The sequence below is a fragment of the Muscardinus avellanarius genome (genome assembly GCF_963383645.1).
Source record: "Muscardinus avellanarius genome assembly, chromosome: 2".
NCBI lineage: Eukaryota > Metazoa > Chordata > Mammalia > Rodentia > Gliridae > Muscardinus > Muscardinus avellanarius.
In genome coordinates this window covers 66,669,820-66,689,855 of record NC_137787.1, presented here as the reverse complement: position 1 = coordinate 66,689,855, position 20,036 = coordinate 66,669,820, and the positions used below count along the sequence as shown (strand labels likewise).

The window sequence follows — 20,036 nt, the reverse complement described above, 5'->3', positions numbered from 1 at the left end:
TGCCATGTACCTCCCTTTCTCTCTTCCATTTAATTTTTCTGGATTCTACTTGGTTAGATTTTGTATTGCCTTAGAGGAACAGTTTATCATTCCAATGACCATCTTCTCAACAAACAACCAAATAAGAATTATTGTTTTTTTGTAACTTTCATCTACTCAAATGCCTTAAAATGTCTCAAGTTTATCAATCCTGGGTTATACTTTGTTGATTCTAATTTGAATTTTCTGTTTAATTTTGAACACTCAGGACACCATCTTTTCTTATTATACAAGAAAGGAGGCTCCCTGTTACATACTGGAAAAAAAAAATCCAAAATGCTTTTTTGGGTGTTAGCCTTCCTAGTCCTCTGTGCTTTTCTGTGGAACTATAAAGGACAACCAAAGATCGCAAACATCACTGATAAGTACATTTTCATCACTGGGTGTGACACGGGCTTTGGAAACTTGGCAGCCAGAACTTTTGATAAGAAAGGATTTCATGTCATTGCTGCCTGTCTAACTGAATCAGGATCAACAGCTTTGAAGGCAGAAACGTCAGAGAGACTTCACACAGTTCTTCTGGATGTAACTGACCCCGAGAACGTCAAGAGGACCACCCAGTGGATAAAGAACCAAGTTGGGGATAAAGGTGAGAGAAGGGAGAGGGAGGTAACTAAACCAAAATATAGTGTGTTCCAATTTTAAGTGACCCTTCAGGAAAACTTCTTCTAAACACAACCTGCACATGCCTCTAATCTCAGGAGAGCACTGTGTGGTTCCAAGTAGCAGGCTTTCTGTGTACACAAGAAACAAGGCCCAAATTATGGTCAGGACTCAGTTCTAGCAGTTGAATTCAGAGCAGAGACAAAAGTGCTGACTTCCCCTGGTGTCCTGTGATGTGTTACTACAGCCACTCATATAGCAGAGGTGGTCTAGAGTTTTAAACTCTACAGGAGAACATAGGCACAATCCCCACATCACCATCTGGATACCCAGGGCCCACTTTTCACTACCAAATGGCTCCAGGTAAGAAAGAGCCCGAGAGTGGCAGTGTAAGTCTCAGGTGGTCTTGGAGGAATGCGGAGGCCCTGGACATGCGTTCTGCGGTAGGCTCTGATGGCCGTGTTCTGAAGTAAAAAGTTTTTTGTTTTGTTTGTTTTTGCAGTACTAGGGATGGAACCCAGGGGCATTCTACCACCGAGCTACACCCCAGCCCTATTTTTATTCTTTATTTTGAAACAGGGTCTCACTGAGTTGCAGAGGGCCTCACTAAGTAGCTGAGGCTGTCTGCAAACCGCGATCCTCCAGTCTCAGCCTCCTGAATCCTGGGATAGAAATGTGCACCACCAGGTCCGGCTTTGTCTCTTTTTTAAAAAAACAGGGTCTCATTGAGTAGCAGAGGGCCTAAGTAGCTGAGGCTGTCCACGTGATCCTCCTGTCTCAGCCTTCCGAATGCTGGGATTACAGGTGTAATCACCACCATGCCTGTCTTAAGTAAAAAAGTTTTATTGGCTTTTCAAGTTGAATATTCTCATGGAGGAAGATACTGGGATTCACCAAAAAAAATGTTTATGTTTTTTTCTCAATTATGTCTTCATCATGTATCTGAACCTGAAGCCCAAACATAAGGATTTAATAAGCCTTTTTTTTTTTTGACACTGGGGATTGATCCCAGGGGTATTCTATCTCTGAGCTACACACCCAGCCTTTTTATTTTCAAACAGAGTCTCATTAAGTTGCTGAGGGTCTTGCTAAATTGCTGAAGCTAGCTTTGAAGATAAGATTCTCCTGTTCCAGCCTAAGTATTAGGAGTACAGGCATGTGCCACCATGCCCAGGAAGGCTCCACTTTTGAATGCTTGAATTCCAAATACCTTTAGCAATATCAAGTGTTTCTCATCATAAAACAAGGCAAGTATGTGATTGGATAGTTTACTAAAAATAAATATGAAGTAGATTGAATTCATTCTCTCCATATAGAATCTTTTATATTCACTAGTTTTGCCATCTCTCAAGAGAGGAAAAATAGACCGATTTACTCTAGATCTGAGAGGAAAGAGCAGAAAGTCTCACTCACAAAGTATCAGTATTTGGCATTCAGAATCAAAAACAGAAAAACAGTGAGACATAATTCCAGTAACAGAATTTCAACTACTTTGATTTAGTCTTCCATTCTCTCTGCTACTACTTCCCCAAATAGCAAAATATTACAAATCAGGACAATAACTCCCCTGCATTAAGCAGGCGCTATGTTTCCATCAAAGGTGCCCATATCAATGCTGCCTTCAACTGGGCGTGGTGGCACATGCCTGTAGTCTCAGTACATGGGAGACTGAGACAGGAGGATCAAAGGTTTGAGGAAAGTCTCAGCAAGTAGTGAGACTCTTATCAACCTAGTGATACCCTGTTTCAAAACTTAAAAAATAATACAAAAATAAAATAGAGCTGGGGGCGTAGCTCATAGGTAGAATGCCCTGGGTTCAATTCCCAGTAACACACACACACACACACACACACACACACACACACACATACCATACCACATACCTTCTATCCTTTCCCTCCTCTCTGTTGTAGGTCTCTGGGGTCTGATAAATAATGCTGGAGTTCTGGGTGTGCTGGCTCCCACTGACTGGCTAACAGTGGAGGACTACAGAGAACCCATTGAAGTGAACCTGTTTGGACTCATCGATGTGACGTTAAATATGCTTCCCTTGGTCAAGAAAGCTCGAGGGAGGGTTATCAATGTCTCCAGCATTGGAGGTCGGCTTTCATTGGGTGGAGGGGGCTATAGTCCATCTAAGTATGCAGTAGAAGGCTTCAACGACAGCTTAAGGTAAGGCAAACAGAAATAATAGCTGCTTACTGTTTTTGAATGCTATGTGTGTACCAGACACTGCTTAATACTTCAAATGATTTCCAGTGTATAGATGATTACCACTGAAACTAAGAGAGATTAAGTCACTTATCTAATTGATGTAACTTATTAGCTGGGTCACCCAGCTAATGAATGGTAAAACTAAAATTTGAACCCAAATCTATCTTACTCCTTTTTAAAATTTTTGCATTAATGTTAATAGTGGTGTTGAATTATACTCAATGGGTCATTGAGTATAATCATGCACTGAGCCTGTACCAGGGTAGGTCTTTCCACTGCTGTTACAGTCAGTTGCAGGCACAGGGGTACATCTTATTTAAACCTTAAGTAGAAAAATACCAGTTCTTAAATAGCTGCTCAATGCACTCTGTCCAGGCTTTGCAGCTGCATTCAGTGCAAGAAACAGAGGAGTATGCATAACCTGTCCTACCTGGAACCCGAACTTACCAACCCAAAACCCTAAGTTGCTCGGGGTTCTTTCAGTCAAGGTTCTGGCAGGAAGTGGTGGGATATTCAAATTGAGTAAAGGGAACAGAACTTACTTAAGGGACGATTTGCACACGTGTAGGAGGTGTATAGGGAATTCCAGAGGACAATGTAGTATGCAGGAGTTGATGACAGCAGGGACATTTCAATCCAGAGGACTGAAGGGATAAGGACAGAGGGAAGTTTCTATAACCTGGACACAGGCTGTCAGCGTCAACTGAGGGATCAAATGACCAGTGTGATTCCACAGGAGAAATCACTGCCCCCACCCTGCTCCTCTCACACCCCTGATCTCCTGACTTGCCCACCAGAAGCCAGAGGGCAGTTAATGAAGGTCTGCCTTCCCAGAGAAGGTGCTGGAAGAAGGGCCTGGAGAAGCAAATGAAAGTGTTCAGCCAAGTGGTGCTGTGATAGGAGAGACAGAAGACCAGAGTAGATACTCACTTTCTTTCATTTCACCCATTTACCCACTCAATTAGTATTTGTTGAAGGCATATGCTAGAGTTTATGCTCATAGATCTCAGAGAGACTTCCTAATAAAAGGTTAGAGTATTTCATTGAGATTAGTAAAAAATAGAACGACTTCGCTTTGCCATGTGATCAGGCTTCCAAGTTTGATTCTCCCAGAAAATAAACACAATAATTTTGGAAGAATGCTACCAAAATGTTCACATGAGTGAATCACCTTACTAAGCTGTGGGTTCTGAGTGAGTAGGTCTGGGATGGGGCCTGAGATTCTTTGCAAAGGTGCACCCAGGTGCTGCCAGTGTTCCGGGGACCACACTTTGAGCAGAAGGGTTATGAAGAGCCTTCATTTGCCTCCATGGTTGACCTTGAGTTCGCCTCTACAAACTGAAGTTATCATAATAAAATTTTAGTAGACTTAGATATTTACGTACTGTTAGAAAAATATTTTGACTGAAAGATTTGTGGAATTTGCAGTACAGCCATGCTATGCTTAAAGGTAATCAATACAGAGTGTTTATTTTCTTATCAATCATGGAACTGGCATTTGACATTATATTATGCCTGTAGGCCACAGTTCAGTAGCAGTTCTAGGTGTTTCCATATAGTAGGGCTTAGGGGCAGTAGTCCAATTGAAAGAGGATCCGGCTCTATGAATCTACATTTTCCCAGCAAGGATACCTATTGGCTTGTTTCTAGTTGTATGTTATTTTTGTGAGTGAGTCTTCCAAAATACCTTCTTGGAATTGCCTATTTCCATAATCCAATGGAGATCAAAAAACAGGTGAATAAAATACAATCAAGCAGAAAAAAATAGCCTTTTCTTTTTAGTGTAAATAACATACCTTTCAAAATATTTCGAGAGCAAACTAATATTTTAGTAAAATATATTTAAAACTATATACTAGTTATGTTGCTAGAAAACAGAATCTAAAACAAGATTTACACATGCTTTAAGTTTACTAATAGAGATTCATCTATTTAAATAAAATATATTAAAGTTAAAAAAAAGTTTACTAATAGAGCTTCTTAAAAATCTATGGTGAAGACTTCTATAAAAAGGGTAATTATTTATTATATATTCCTGGTGGAAATATACATAAAATTTAGGAAATAATTTTTCCCGCACTGGTTTGCAGTAAGTACATTATTTTGCTTTACAAAAAAAAAGAGGTGAGTCAGGTGTGGTCACATACACCTGTAGTCCCAGCTACGCCTCAGCTGGAGGATGACTTGAGTCCAGGAATTCGAGGTCAGCCTAAGCAACAAAATGAGATGCTATCTCTTGAGGGGGGAATAATGGAAGAAGGGGTGAAAAGAAACAGAGAAAAATAGAGAAACCATGATTCCTCTAAAACCTTGATGTCTACTAAGTGAATAGACTTTAGGTTTTCTATGGTGACATGAGGACAGAGCCACTCGGGCACAGGGAGGGGCTCGGCACATCAGGGATGGTCACGCTGTGTCCTTGGTGTAGCCTCGTCTGTCCCGCAATCTAGGCACATTCCTAAAATGGAGGCGAACTTGTCCATCAGGGCCAGTCATTGGGCCATCTCACTATCAGGTACTTGGAGTGCTAGAAGAAACAACTCTCGCCTAGGTGCTCATCAGTGTAAGGAGGGAGGACGGCTTTAGGAGATGAACACTGGGCTGGTGTGTGTGGGAAGGCATCCCACCCACCTCCCTTTCCAGTGTGACCATAACCTGCCCTCCCTTCACCACCCTCAGCTCCAGCTTGCTCATCTGCAAAACAAGAGGACAGAGCAAACTACTTCTTTCCAGTGCCCCCAATTCTGTGATTCTGTGAAAAGATTCATGGGAAAATAAGTCATTCAAAAAATTTGGATTAGATGCCGGGCGTGGTGGCACACGCTTATAATCCCCGTGCTTGGGAGGCTGAGACAGGAGGATCACACAGGTTCGAAGCCAGCCTCAGCTACTTAGTGAGGCCCTCTGCAACTCAGTGAGACCCTGTTTCAAAATAAAGAATAAAAAAATAGGGCAGGAGATGTAGCTTGGAGGTCAAATTCTCCTGGTTCCATCCCCAGACCTACACACACACACACACACACACACACACACACAAATAGACAAATAGGACTGGGGGTATAACGTGGTGATAGAATGCCCCTGGGTTCAATCCCCAATACTGCAAAAAAGAAAAAAATATCTTGTATTAAACATTTAAAAATAATAGTGTATAAATAGCATAAATAAGGGCTGGGGATATAACTCAGTGGTAGAGCACTAGACTAAGGGCAGGGGGCAAGGCCTAGAGTTTGAGCTCCAGCTCTGCAGGGAAAAAAAAAAAGAAAAACAAACTTTTAAAATAATAAAATAAAAGGCATCTTTGACTGTTCTTTTCACAGACGGGATATGAAAGCTTTTGGCGTGCATGTCTCATGCATTGAACCAGGATTGTTCAAAACACAGTTGGCAGATCCGGTAAACACAACTGAAAAAAAGCTTGCCATTTGGAAGCATCTGTCTCCAGACATCAAGCAGCAATATGGAGAAGGTTACATTGAAAAGTGTGAGTTTGTTGGGTAGACCCAGTGTCCTGTAGGATTCATTGTCACAGCACGAAGAGACTCAAACATAAATGAAAAAACAGGGTTCCTAGAGTAATATGCCAATGGGGATCTTAAATATGGGTCGGGGATCCCTATGCATCCCTGTCATCTCCTGCTCCCCTGAGTATTAACAAACATTTGCTGAGTATGTACTAAGTGCCGAGTTCTATAATAAGTGCCTAATTAATTATATGATCTACTTCTCAGAAAAAGTGGCTAGAATAGTGAACAGAGGCTTGGAAAGGTGAATATCTGGGACAAAATTACACCACGCCTCCATTCAGGCCAGGACCCGCCCAGGGGGTGACTCTGTGGCCCACGGTCCTCGTCCCTCTCCATTGCTTTAGGACATATGCAAGTTACAAAAGAGAGAAGGCTCAGACTCTGGCCCTCAGATAGTTTATACTCTAGTTGACAACAAAAGTAACTAAGTGAGACTGCAAAGTGATGAGACTATATAGCATGTAAAGAATCAGACCCTCCTTAGATGTGGTCCAGAGGCCCAGAAGCAAAGCCAGACGGTGTGGCCTCTAACTGCCCAAGGAATCCACACCTGGAGAGGAGCACTTCTGCTGAGACGTGCTGAGAGAGATCAGGGAATTTTTTTCGGTGGAAGCATTCTGGAACAGAAACACATGAAGAGGGGAAGGGAGGGAAGAGCAGCAGAAGTCAAGGACTGAGTCAGGGAGGAGGAAGAAGAAAGATTAAACAACAGCGACTAACAGGGTGAACATGTACTACGACCTCGTCACCAGCCGCCATTCTAAGTGCTCTGCGTGGACTCTGCTGTTTACAACCTGCAGACTCTGTGAAGTAGACACTATCAGCTCCCTCATTTTATAGAAATGGGGAGATATCAAGAAATAAGTGAAATTGGACCGATAGTAAGTGGGAGAGCTGGATTTGAACCCGGCCAACCTGACTCTGCCTTTTATTCTTGGACACTGACCTCGCTAGAGTGGATCAAGGCATGAAGGAATTTGGACATATTTCCTGTACCAGGACTCCCCTTCCACCACAGACTTCCTGGCCCAGTTGACATTTTCTTGCTATTCTTCAAACATTTTCTGAGCTCCTGCTTTAGGTTGAACAGTGGGTCACTCTATCCTCCCAAACTGTGATCCTGCCAAGAGCTGAGTCAAATCTACCTAACTCAGCCATCCCCCCTGCAACACACACACACACACACACACACACACACACACACACACACACTACATATCAATTAATCAATTACAAGTCTGTTTGACAAACTTCCCAGCTAATGTCTCGCTGTCAGCTGTCACCTCAGAAACAAAATTTCTCATTTAAAAGAGCATTCTATGTTTGATATTGACATTGATTCTTTTTAAATGGCTGAGAGTACATCACCAAATTCCATTTCAAGTTATTCCTTTATTTTTAATTGACATGCTCTAATTGTACATGTTTATGGAGCACGGTGTGACATTATTGATCACACTGTGATCAGATCAGAGTAACTGGGATATTGGTCATTTCCAACACTTATCATTTCTTTGTTCCTCTGTGCTAAGAAATACCAAAAAGCATTGAGCCTAATTTTATATTGGTTGTTCTTCCTAAATTTTTCCATGTTAGGACTTAGCAGACAGACCCACAGTGCCAAACTAGACCTTAAATTTAAGGCCAGCTTTTTCACCTCCCAAGCTAAGGTAGCAGAAGTTCCAAATAGCCACTAATACTTATTAGTTTCCTTGGATAACTTGTGGCTGGTGAGGCCGGGAGTTAAAAAGAAGATCTAAAATCACAGATTTTATCTTGAGAAAACACAACTTGGGAATGTTTTAAGAGCAGATGAGAATCATGTGGTAGTGATACTTTGAATTTTTTGAGGAACCTCCATGTTGTTTTCCATCATGACTATACTAATTTACATTCCCACCAACAGTGTACAAGGGTCACCTTTTCTCCATATCTTCATCAATGTTTGTTATCTTTCATCCTTTTATAATAAGCATCCTAACAGGTATGAGATGATATCTCATTGTAGTTTGAATTTGTGCTTCCCTGGTGTATAGATATATTGGGACTTTTTTTCATATACCTCTTGGCCATTTGTATATCTTCTTTTGAGAAATCTCTATTCAGATCATTTTTCTACTTATTTACTTAGTCACTTATTGACTTTGTAGTTTGCAATACTAGTAATTAAACCCAGAAGTACTCTACCACTGAGTTAAACCTCCAGCTTTATTTAGTTTTTGAGACAGAATCTCCCTAAATTTCCCAGGCTGGCCTCAAACATTTGATCTTCCTCCTTTAGCCTCCTGAGTGGCCAGGATTACAAATGGGTACCACCATGCCTGGCTCCTTTTCCCATTTTTAAAATCAGATTATTTATTTATTTATTTCCTTGCTATTGAGTTGTTTTAGTTCCTTTCATATTTTGGTATTAACCCCTATCAGATGTATGGTTTGCTTATAATTTTCCTATTCCATAGGTTGACTCTTCATTCTTTTTTTTTTTTTTTCTTTTTGTACTGGTACTTGAACCTAGGAGCATCCTAACTTCAAGATACACACATCGCCTTTTTATTTTTTATTTTGAGACAAACTCACTAAGTTGTTGAGACTGACCTCTAACTGCAGTTCAAGGACAACTTGTTTCAGCCTCCCAAGTACTGAAATTCCAGGTGTGCACCACCACACCCAGCTGACTCATCATTCTTTTATCTCTTTCCTTTGCTATTCAGAAGCTTTTTAGTTTACTATATTTCCACCTGTAATTTATGCTTTTGTTGCTTGTGTTTTGTGGGTCATATCTTAAAAAAAAAAAAAAAACAGTAACAAGAGATTTCCCGCTATGTTTTCTTCTAGTAGTTTTACAGTTTTAGGTTTTATGTCTAAGTCTTTAATCCATATTGAGTTATTTTTGTAAATGATAGAATGAGATTAGGATCCAATTTCATTCCTCTGCATGTGGAAAGCTACTTTCACAGCACTATTTATTGAAGAGACTGGAATTCCAAACCATTAGCAATTCCTTGTAAATATCTGCTCTCTAAACCCCCATTATGTGGATACTTCATTTACCTGAGAACCAGAATATTTTCAGCTTCCTGGCTCTGGAGATTTGGGAATAAATCTCTCTTTATACTGGAATCATAGAGGTGCATGATAGATCCACACATGTGGGCACACACACACACACTCACAAGCACATGTACACACTCGTATTTCCTATAAACACAGTTCTCCCTGAAAACATATTAGGAACCAATCCCACAGCTTCTTAGGTGAAGCACCTTTCCCCCATTACTTTACAGCAGTAGTCCTCAAAGCTTATTCCTTAGACCAGCCACATCAGCATCACCTGAGAACCTGATTGAAATGCAAAAACCTAGGTCCCACCTCACAGCTACTGACTGAGAAACTCTCAGGTAGGGACCCAGAAATGTGGATTTTAACAAAGCCTCTAGAAGGTTCTGCTGCCCACTCAAGTTTGAGAGCCACTGGTCTACAGAAATTATAATAGCATCTTTTTTAGAGAAAGAGATAGAAAAGCCATCACAGTGGGCCTCAATTCTAAGGGTAAACTCAAAATAAACTCCCCTACCTACACTCTCACTGTTGCACCCAAGCTCACTACTCTGCTTTTCTTCTTCTTCCAAAGAGTAAATGTTTTTGTCTCTTTCTGTAGGTGTAGAGAAACTGAAAAGCACTACATCCTGTGTGAACCTGGACCTCTCTCTAGTGGTAGAGTGCATGGACCATGCTCTAACAAGTCTCTTCCCGAAGACTCGCTATGTTGTTGGAAAAGATGCCAAGACTCTTTGGATACCTCTGTCTCACATGCCAGCCATTTTGCAAGACTTTTTATTGTTGAAACAGAAGGTAAAACTGGCTAATCCCAAGGCAGTGTGACTCAGCTGACCACAAATGTCTGCCCTAGGCTATGAGGTTGGCTAATTTCAAGGATACATCTCCTTTTCATTTTTTGCCTAATCTGACCTGGATCCATTTAAGTCATACTTTTTTCTACAAAAGAAGAAGACCATCACCAGTGATGCTCCAGGGTCCCTTCTTGTGCCTTCTTTGGAAAGAGACGTGGCACATCATATAGACAAGTCCTGCCCAGTAATGAAGCATTGCCTGTCTGTAGGATTTAAGATAAATTAGAAGACTTCATCCAAAATGATGGACACCACTGCTTGCCCATATTTATTGAGTAATCCTGAATGTTAAATATTGTCTCCTATCAAAATATTGAAACAACTAGAATGCTTTCATAAATTAATTAGATGTGTTATCTTGCTAGAAATGAGATTATAGGACTTGAATTCGCTGCTAAGTTTTGATGAAAACCGGAAAAGAACGAGAGAGAGAGAGCATTACGTGACATTGGCACAAGCTAAGGGTACCAGAAAAACAGTAGGTAGAAGAGAAAAGAAAGTCAGGAAAAGGAATAAGAGAACTTTAGAAAAGACTGGAGGCAGGGAGGCTCTAAGATAGGCCTCCTACACTAGATGGAATGACAGAGGATGAACGTCCTGTTCAAGGGCACTATGATCATTGGGACACACAGCTTTCTGGTAGAAAGGTGAAAACTGCAGAGTAACCAATCATCCCAAAGAAGAAAAATGTAGGGTATTGAGATTTATTCCAATAATTGTCAAAGTAACAAGACCCAGAGTATCTGGTACAACTTAACACCTGTGATGTTTGGACATCCTGCATTTTAGCCATCTATGAAGTCAGACCTAACATGAAAAGTTCTTCAGCCTACAGTTGCAATGAGAGTAGATCTGCCTCTTCATGTATTCCTGGTTCTATTTTGAGATGACCATAGGCCTGCACCCTATTCAGAAGAGATGGTTCCCTAAAGAGAGCATTTCCTCAGATTTCAACCCCAGACCACTCGCAAAGGTCTATTGCACATTTTCAGGAAGAAGTCAGGAGTGGCATAATTCAACATGTTTTATAGAATAACATGATGTAAGAGCCAAAGAATTTATCTAGTGTACATGTGCAAGTGTACACACACATGTTTAACTTATTACTTACAGAACATTTCATATCTGCTGCTTGAAACCATGGCTGTTTGAAAGTATCCGAGATCCTACTCATTTCATTCACTTTTCTGGAAACATCTGCACATGAGATAGTTCCCTCATATTTTCTATCACTGATGATAGAAAATGATAGAAAAATGCAGATACCAATGGTATCAGGCCACCTGGACATATATTTTAAAATGTGAGGGAAGATGTGCTTATCCTTTTTGCACTGAAATTTTAAAAAATCAAGGCAAGAATGAAAAATATTTTCACCAACAGGTACTTAAATTATTGTTACCCCTTTACCTGCGAGGTCATCCCCATATTGGCTCTGGCCCCAGAGAAAGCTCACCTATAGATGTTGTTTTATTCGTGATGTGGTTAGCCACACCTCAGTACATCCATGGAGCTGAAGTTCTCCAGTATTGTTTCCCCTCCTTCCCACCTGTAGTTCCCAGTACTTGGCTTCATTTCACTGACCTAGAATTTATAATATGTGGTTTCCTGACTTTCCAGGCCACCCAGGGCTGCCAAGAATTATAGAATCTGAAGGAAACCTCTTTTGCTGAACCTCCTGCCATCCCAGTCCTGTTGACTTGTGTCTACCTAATTGTATTATTTCCTTTCTTTTGCCTAGACCTGAGTTCTTTGCTCGTTTTTTTTTTTTTTTTCAAGTAGCTACAACTTGGTAACTTCCCATCAAATCTTCTCTCCTTAAGACAACTTCATCAAACATGGTGTCCCCTCCAAAATAAAACAAATTATATTCATTCAAGCTACTTCAGAAGGTTTTCAAACTGAATTAGAAGGTATCGTGTTTGTGGTGTAGAAGCTTAAGTCTCAACAAAGGCACACAGGAAAGAGGAAGGCAGTGGGGGGAAGGGCATAGAAGGTTAAAGTACCTGGCATCTCAGGCATGGGTTCTAGACTTCCCACCATAACTTTATTCTCTATGATTTTGGGAAAATACCTATTAGATTTTTATCAATAAAGATTTTAGGAAACAATATTATGAGATTGGCATTCTTCTAAGTACTGGATGGCAATAAGGAATAAATCTTTTTTTTTTTTTTTCAGTACTGGGGATGGATCCCAGAGGCATTCTACCTTTGAGCTACACCCCCAGACCCATTTTTTTATTCTTTATTTTTGAAACAGACTCTCACTGAGTTGAAAAGGGCTCACTAAGTAGTAGCTGAGGCTGTCCTTGAACCGAGATCCTCCTGTCTCAGCCTCTCAAATGCTGCGATTACAAGCATGCACCACCATGCCCCGCAAGCCCTTCCTTCTTAATAATAAGGCTTAATAGAATTCAAAGGCTGAGACCAATACTCAGATGCCTTAGAAGACCTTCCCCAGGAATCCATGGCCAAGATGAATTGTGACGCTGTTTCCTGCCACATTAGCTTGAAGGATCCTTCCTCACCTACTTTATAGGGTGCAGGAGAGTCTTCCAAACCTTCCTTCTGATCTTATCTAAAAATCCAACTGTGTCCTCTATAGACATTCACACTATGTTCAAATCTGAATCTCCTCCATCCCACCTGCTGTTTCCCCCATTGAGCACAAACTACCGCCAATCTCTAAAGAGATCGAAGGCCATCTACTTCTCCTCTCTCTAGTCCCATCATGGGTTCCAGCTGTCATCATGTCCTCTCTTGTCTCAATGACAGCATATTCACCCTGGTACACTTTTGAAGATTTCTCCTCAATGCAGTTAGAATTGTCTAAAATCAAGACCCAATCATTTGATTGTTCTCTCAAGCACCACTTTCTTAAATATTTCTGTGTTCCCATTGTCTAGAGACTAACATGCATGCCATAAACTACATTGCCCAGCAATCCTTATTAGCTATCTTGAAAGGCCATCCTAGGCCCAGTGGTCACAGAACAAAGAGAGCATCGGGAATCATTGCATCCATTTCTCTGCCCACAGGCAGGACATGTCCAAAGAATCCAGCCTGAAGAGACTCTGGTGTATTTAAAGTCTCTCCAGAAACTCTATAATGCCTGTGGGCAACTCAGTCCAATATCTCATGAGGAAAACTTCCAGGAAGCTCCTAATAAAAGAAAATTTGGGCTCTTCTCCACACTGTTATCTCAATAATTCTCAAGAACATAAAAGATCACAGTCCCATTAATTTGGGAAAAATAGCTAAATCATTCTCAAAATGAAAAACTTCGATAGTTAGAAGTTATTTATAGCTGGATGGTGGCACATGCCTATAATCCCAGTACTTGGGAGGCTGAGACAGAAGATCACAGACTCAAGACCAGCCTCAACAACTTAGTGAGACTCTCTTTCAGAACAAAAAATAAAATAGGGCTGGGGGTATAGCTCAGAGGTAGAATGCCCCTAAGTTTAATTCCCAGTACCAGAAAATATATTAATTATTTAATTTTAAAAAGAGGTGATTTGTGATGACTTAATCTAAGCCATCATTTATAAGGACAAAACTGACCAACAGTTTCATGAATTTTCACATGTTCAAAAATAATTCTGTTGGTATTTATGTCAACATTCTTCTTTATATCTGAATCATTTTAAAAAGGAAATATGAGTAATTTCCACCCTAGTGTTTGAGGCACTGAAACTACCAGAGCTTGATGCAGAGTGTGGTTCAACAGAGTTTGCAATCTCTTTTTACATATAGCACCTGCCCAAGAAACAACCAGGTCACAGCTCTTGCCTGGTCCCCAGAAACAGCACTTCAGCTTGAAATAGGTCAAGCAAGAGCAACGGAGCATTCTGTCATTTACTACAACCAGTAACTGCCCTATGCTATTCCATTTCCTTTTAAGAAATTGAAGGCAGAAAGGATTCTGCTACCAGTACATAACATAGATCCTGGGCAAAATCCTGGGTAATAAATTGGTCAAAGATTTAGTCTCAGCACTCCCTCCCTTATTTCAGCATGATGCTACCTAATGTATGGTGGTACCTGGATTATGAACCAGGTAATCCAAAAACCCTGCCTTGTTTAATTCTTAGGATATGTCAAATTCTTAATCCAATTATTGTATATTACCTGAATGATTTCATCTAACCCTAGCCACATCTCTAAAAAATAGATGGAGAAATGAACTCAGAGAGGTGGGCAATTATCCCACAGTTGTACAGCTAGTAAGTGTAGGTGAGGGCTCAAACCCTAACAGCCTCATGCCAGAGACCATGTTCAGAAAACACTGTGTAATAAAGAATTTGAGTCCTATAGAGTATTTTCTAAACTTTAATTCTGGTCCTACAAAAGCAATATTTTTATCAAGTCAATCTAACGTTAGCCCTACCTAACCATTAACAATTATGTGTAAGAGTAATGTGTAATTTTGATCAATATATGGATATATAATTTTCCCCTATATTCTAGTTTTGAAATTTTCATTTACGAATAATAAAATCATAAAATACTGTATCCAAAATTCCCATGATCTTTGAAATATTCTACTTAGATCTCTGAATTTTCAATCTTTTTTCTTTTTCTCTCCTCTTTTTTCCTTTTTGTTTTCAGATTGTTGTTGTTAATTACTTTTTATATTTACTTTCAATCACTTTTTGTTCATATTAATAAAGACCTGAGATAAACTGTGCCAACCTAAGACTAACACTTAGATACTTTCAGCTTTTAAAATCAAATGAAGCTGGGCGTGGTGGCACACGCTTGTAATCCCCGCGCTTGGGAGGCGGAGACAGGAGGATCGCACTGGTTCAAAGCCAGCCGCACTGGCTTAAGAGACCCTGTTTCCAAATAAAAATATAAAAATAGGTCTGGGAGTGTAGCCCGGAGGTAGAAGGGCTTCCAGGAACCTCAGTACCACCACACAAAAAAAAAAAAAAAATCAAAGGAAAAAGGCTCAAAGATTGGAGTCCAACAAATATGATGCTTCCCTATAACTGTTTTTTTTTTTCCAATAAAAATGGGCCAAACTATCCTAGTCTCTGTGGCCGGGGTATCCCTGGGAACTCTAATGAGAGACATGGCTAGCATGAGGTCAAGGCCTCCTAGCACTACCACGCTGCATTCTAAGAAAATACTGGTAAGTTGCTGAACCTTCTAATTTGGCTAGCAGAGGTCATTTATCCCAGCATCTGTCTCATGCAGACATTTCACTAAGACCATTCCCAAAGTGACAAGTTTCTGCTCCAATACCACTGAAGAATGGAAGGTCACCACCACCTGATGACCTTGTCAATTAGCTCTAGTTAACAGAATATTTTTTATAGTTTTTGAGTAAAATCTAGGGTTGAGGGGCTGCCACTGTGATGAGAGTAGTTCACATTCACTGAGCCTTTAAAATGAGCCAGACTCCACTCAGAGTGCATCCAGGAGTTTTCCCATGAAGTCTCTACGGCTTTTACATAGCAGGTACTTTTATTGTTACTTTTTTTTTAAGTAGTGGGGATGAAACCCAGGGGCATTCTGCCTCCAAGCCCTATACCCAGCCCTACTTTTTATTTTTGATTTTGAAACAGGGTCTCACTGAGTTGCAAAGGGCCTCACTAAGTAGTAGCTGAGGCTGTCTGCCACAATTCTCCTGTCTCAACCTCCCAAATGCTGGGATTATAAATATGTGCCACCACGCCCGGCTATTGTTTCATTTTTAAAAGAGGAGCCTAATGCTCAAGATTCTTTCATTTCTAATAATCTAAGATTCCTAAATTCCCCCTTGGTAAAATGCTAGTTGAAAGGAAAGAAAGTAGAAAATAGGTTTTAAAGCCCAAAATGCTTCCTTAAAGCTCTTTCTGGCACTCTGAAGCCATTCTAAATTAGGCACTCGACAATTTGGAGGGCTGAACATCTAAGACAAGCCTCCCAGCTAGTGGTCCCAGGCACCTTCTCCAGGTCCCTAGATTCTTAAGAAGAAAGATAGACAAGGATATGCAAGCTCTTTGCATTTCCTACTTAATCTCCATCCCCCATTGCAAACATCCTTCTAAGAAAAGCAGCTTTTTTCATGAGCAGAAATACAAACAGCTATCTCCATACTTCACAAATTGCAATGCTCATTCTGGATGGAATAATTAGAAGTTCTCTGGTCATAAAGGCCTTCAAGCACTCAAGTCTTCCTGGGGCCCTTTCCTCCCCCAGTTGTCCCCTCATTCACTTCCAAGATAAAAAGGAGTCTGATCTGAGTTCTGTCGCTGAAGGGGTATTTTTGTCATTGACTGCGATGGAGACAGAGAGACAGGTCTATCGACCTACCAGGAAAAAAACATGGGAAGACAGAACCTGGCTCCGAAATGCTTCTCAGAGTCCTAACCATGGGCTAACAAGTAAAGCAAAAGGTGCAAGTCTCTTCTGTGTTTCCAAACATGCAAGCATGAGATTCAGAGCCACTCTGTGGACATGATTGAGGTGTTTTAGGCAATAACCAACTCAAAGTGAATCAACAGAGTGATGTAATAGTGTGATGTAACTGCCCTCTCACCCCACAAGGGCAATAAGTAAATGATGCTCTAATCATAACTTAAAATTTTTTCCTCTTTTCCTCCTTCCCCTCCTCTCCTCCTCCTTCTCCTCTTCCCCCTCCTCCTCCTCTTCCCCCTCCTCCTCCTCTTCCCCCTCCTCCTCCTCTTCCCCCTCCTCCTCCTCTTCCCCCTCCTCCTCCTCTTCCCCCTCCTCCTCCTCTTCCCCCTCCTCTTCCTCTTTCTCCTCCTCCTCCTCCTCCTCTTCCTCCTCCTCCTTCTCCTCCTCCTTCTTCTTCAGGATTGAATCCATGGGCATCCTACTTCTGAGCTAAATCTCAAGTCCCATTTGTTATTTTGAAATATAATCTCACTACATTGTTGAGGTTCTTGCTAAGTTTCTGAGGCTGTCCTTGAACCTGTAATCCTCCTGTCTCAGCCTCTCAAGTACTGGCTTTACAGGCAAATACCACCAGGCCCATTTGCAGCTTAAAGTATAAGCTGACACTGACAATTTATAGAGGAAAGTTGGTGATGGCTATGTCTACACCCAACTGTTCAGAGCACTGGTAGAAATTTGCCTCCACTGTTGGTAACCTGACCCAGTGTTATGTTGTCATAGTCATTCTGTTGTAGTTGCAGGGCATCAAGGTTATCTGAATCCCAGGTTGGGCAAAGAAGAGCTGAAGAAGCCAAAGCAATTGCTTTGGAAGAATGGCTGAAGGACTCAGGTGGTAGGGGCGGGGGTGGGGATCCTGGAACCAAACCCTTGTTTGGATATTGAGCCTGTAAAAACAAGTACTATAAATGAACATGATATTTAAAAAATCAACAAAACTATACAAAAGGAACACAATGAAAGCTTAATTTCCCCACCCCAGACCGCCAGTTCCTAGCTAGGAGTTCCCCATGTGTTCTGTCTGAGATTCAAAGATAGAGATGTATAGGCAATCTCCTTGCACATTTTTTTTTTACACAAATGACAGCAGAGCTTGATTCTACACACTTTTCTCCATTTTGTACTGAATACTTAAATTTTAATTAGCAAAAGGCTAGAAACCCTAAAAATAATGCTCAATTGTCATTTCTACATCTAGCCCACCTTAGGCAATAATTGTTACCATTCCATCAGTTTACTCCAGCAGTGCTGGGCATAACAAACCAACGCAAATAGTAGGTAAATAATGTTAAATAATGATGTCATTACTCTTTTATTAAATACATCTTGAAGTTAGCATTTCCTACACTCTGAAATTCTAATCTCCAATTTAGTATAGCAATTATCTTTACTCTGAATAAGAGATGATTGTATTTAACATAGACAGTTCTTAAGAGTAGAATGCTATTTCTCAACAATCGCAGTTATAAGTGAAATCAGTCCTCCATTAGTAAGTAATTCTGAAGCAAGTTACTCTTCTCCATGAAGTTAACTGATTCTTTTAGGAAACCATTTAGAAAATGCTAGATTCCTCTTTAAGTATTTCTAATTCCCAAAAAGGACTTGATTCATTGAGAGTTTGTTCCATGCCATTGACAGTTGTGGCTTATAAAAGTTAGTCATAAGATAACCTTGATGCCCTGCAACTACAACAGAATGACTGTGACAACATAACACTGGGTCAGGTTACCAACAGTGGAGGCAAATTTCTACCAGTGCTCTGAACAGTTGGGTGTAGACATAGCCATCACCAACTTTCCTCTATAAATTGTCAGTGTCAGCTTATACTTTAAGCTGCAAGTGGGCCTGGTGGTGTTTGCCTGTAAAGCCAGGCATGGTGGGCATACTTGTAATCCTCGTGCTTGGGAGGTGGAGACAGGATCGCACAGGTTCAAAGCCAGCCTCACTGGCTTAAGAGACCCTGTTTCCAAATAAAAATATAAAAATAGGTCTGGAGTGTAGCCTGGAGGTAGAAGGGTTTCCAGGAACCCCAGTACCACCAAAAAAATAAAAAATAATAAAATAAAATAAAAGTTAGCCAATGACTAAAACTTTCCTTTTATTTACTTCTTAAAACTGTTCTCTTTTTTTTGTAGATGAGTACCCAGAAATCTATGTGCTTGACTATTAGCTAAAAGCAACAAATTAGTCATCAACAAAGTTGCCCTATCTGATGTTAAAAGCTAAGTTATTTTGACAGTTCTCTGCTAATAAACCACATCCCTGCTGAGAGAAAATGAACATCATGCTGATTATTACCTCAAAATGACAGAAGGGAGCTGTATGGGCTGAAATGTACCCTCCTCCCGAAAAAAGATATGTTGGCGTTCTAACCCCCTTGTATCTCAAAATGTGACCTTATTTGAAGATAGATTGTTTAGAGAGGGAATCAAGGGGAAATGAAGTCATGAGAGTGGCTTTAATCCAGTATGACTGGTGTCCTCATAAGAAGGGGACATTTGGACACAGACACCAACACACTTAGTGGAAAGATTATAAGAGACATGATGGCAAGATAGTTATATAGAAGCCAAGGAGAGAGGCATGAAACAGATTCTTCCTTCAGAGCTTGAGAAGAACCTATGCAGCCACCATCTTGACTTCTGATTTTTTAGTCTCCAGAAATATGAGACAAAGCCAGGTGTGGTGGTTCATGCTTGTAACCCCAGCATTCGGGAGGCTGAGACAGGAGGATCAAGGTTTGCAGCCAGCCTCAGCTACTTATTGAGGCCCTATGCAATTCAGTAAGACCTTGTTTCAAAATAAAGAATAAAAAAACAGGGTTGGGGGTGTAGCTCAGAGGTAGAATGCCCCTGGGTTCCATCCCTAGTACCGTACCGCAAAAACAAAAACAAAAAAAAAAAGAAAGAAAAAAAAAGAAATTTGAGACAATAGATTTCTGTTGTTTAAGCCATTCAGTTTATAGTTCCTTATTATGGAGCCATGTGGTGATATTAAGGTGGCATTGTTTGGGCAGAATCATGGAGTAAAAGCAGTCTTCAGGAGTGTATTCTACCTTCTTGTTTCTAAGCATCTTCTCAGATAAGTACCTAAAAAAAACTGAGAAATCTTTCTGGAAGTGCTTCATAAGTGATCAAGAACAAAGACTCTTGGGTGGAGCTGTTGGAGTCAAACCCAATTCTGCTATTAGCATTGCTTAACCATTGAAAAATTGCTTAATGTGTCTACATTTTAGATTTCTTAGCATTAGAATGGGAATAAGAAGAGTACCTACCCCAGCTGGTCTTAAGAATTAAACAATGAGTGCAGATCAGAGCTTAGCACAGTGTTCAATA

The 20,036-nt window shown here is 40.6% G+C and overlaps 1 protein-coding gene across 1 annotated transcript; it reads left to right on the top strand.

The window, feature by feature from the left end:
- Nucleotides 1–315: 315 nt before the first annotated feature.
- DHRS9 (dehydrogenase/reductase 9) lies at nucleotides 316–10,265 on the top strand (the record flags this gene model as incomplete). The annotated part of the gene is made up of 4 exons (XM_080720024.1): nucleotides 316–628; nucleotides 2,556–2,814; nucleotides 6,177–6,340; nucleotides 10,042–10,265. The coding sequence occupies 4 exons, from the start codon at nucleotides 316–318 to the stop codon at nucleotides 10,263–10,265; spliced, it is 960 nt and encodes a 319-aa protein (XP_080576150.1).
- Between the last annotated feature and the right edge of the window lie 9,771 nt (nucleotides 10,266–20,036).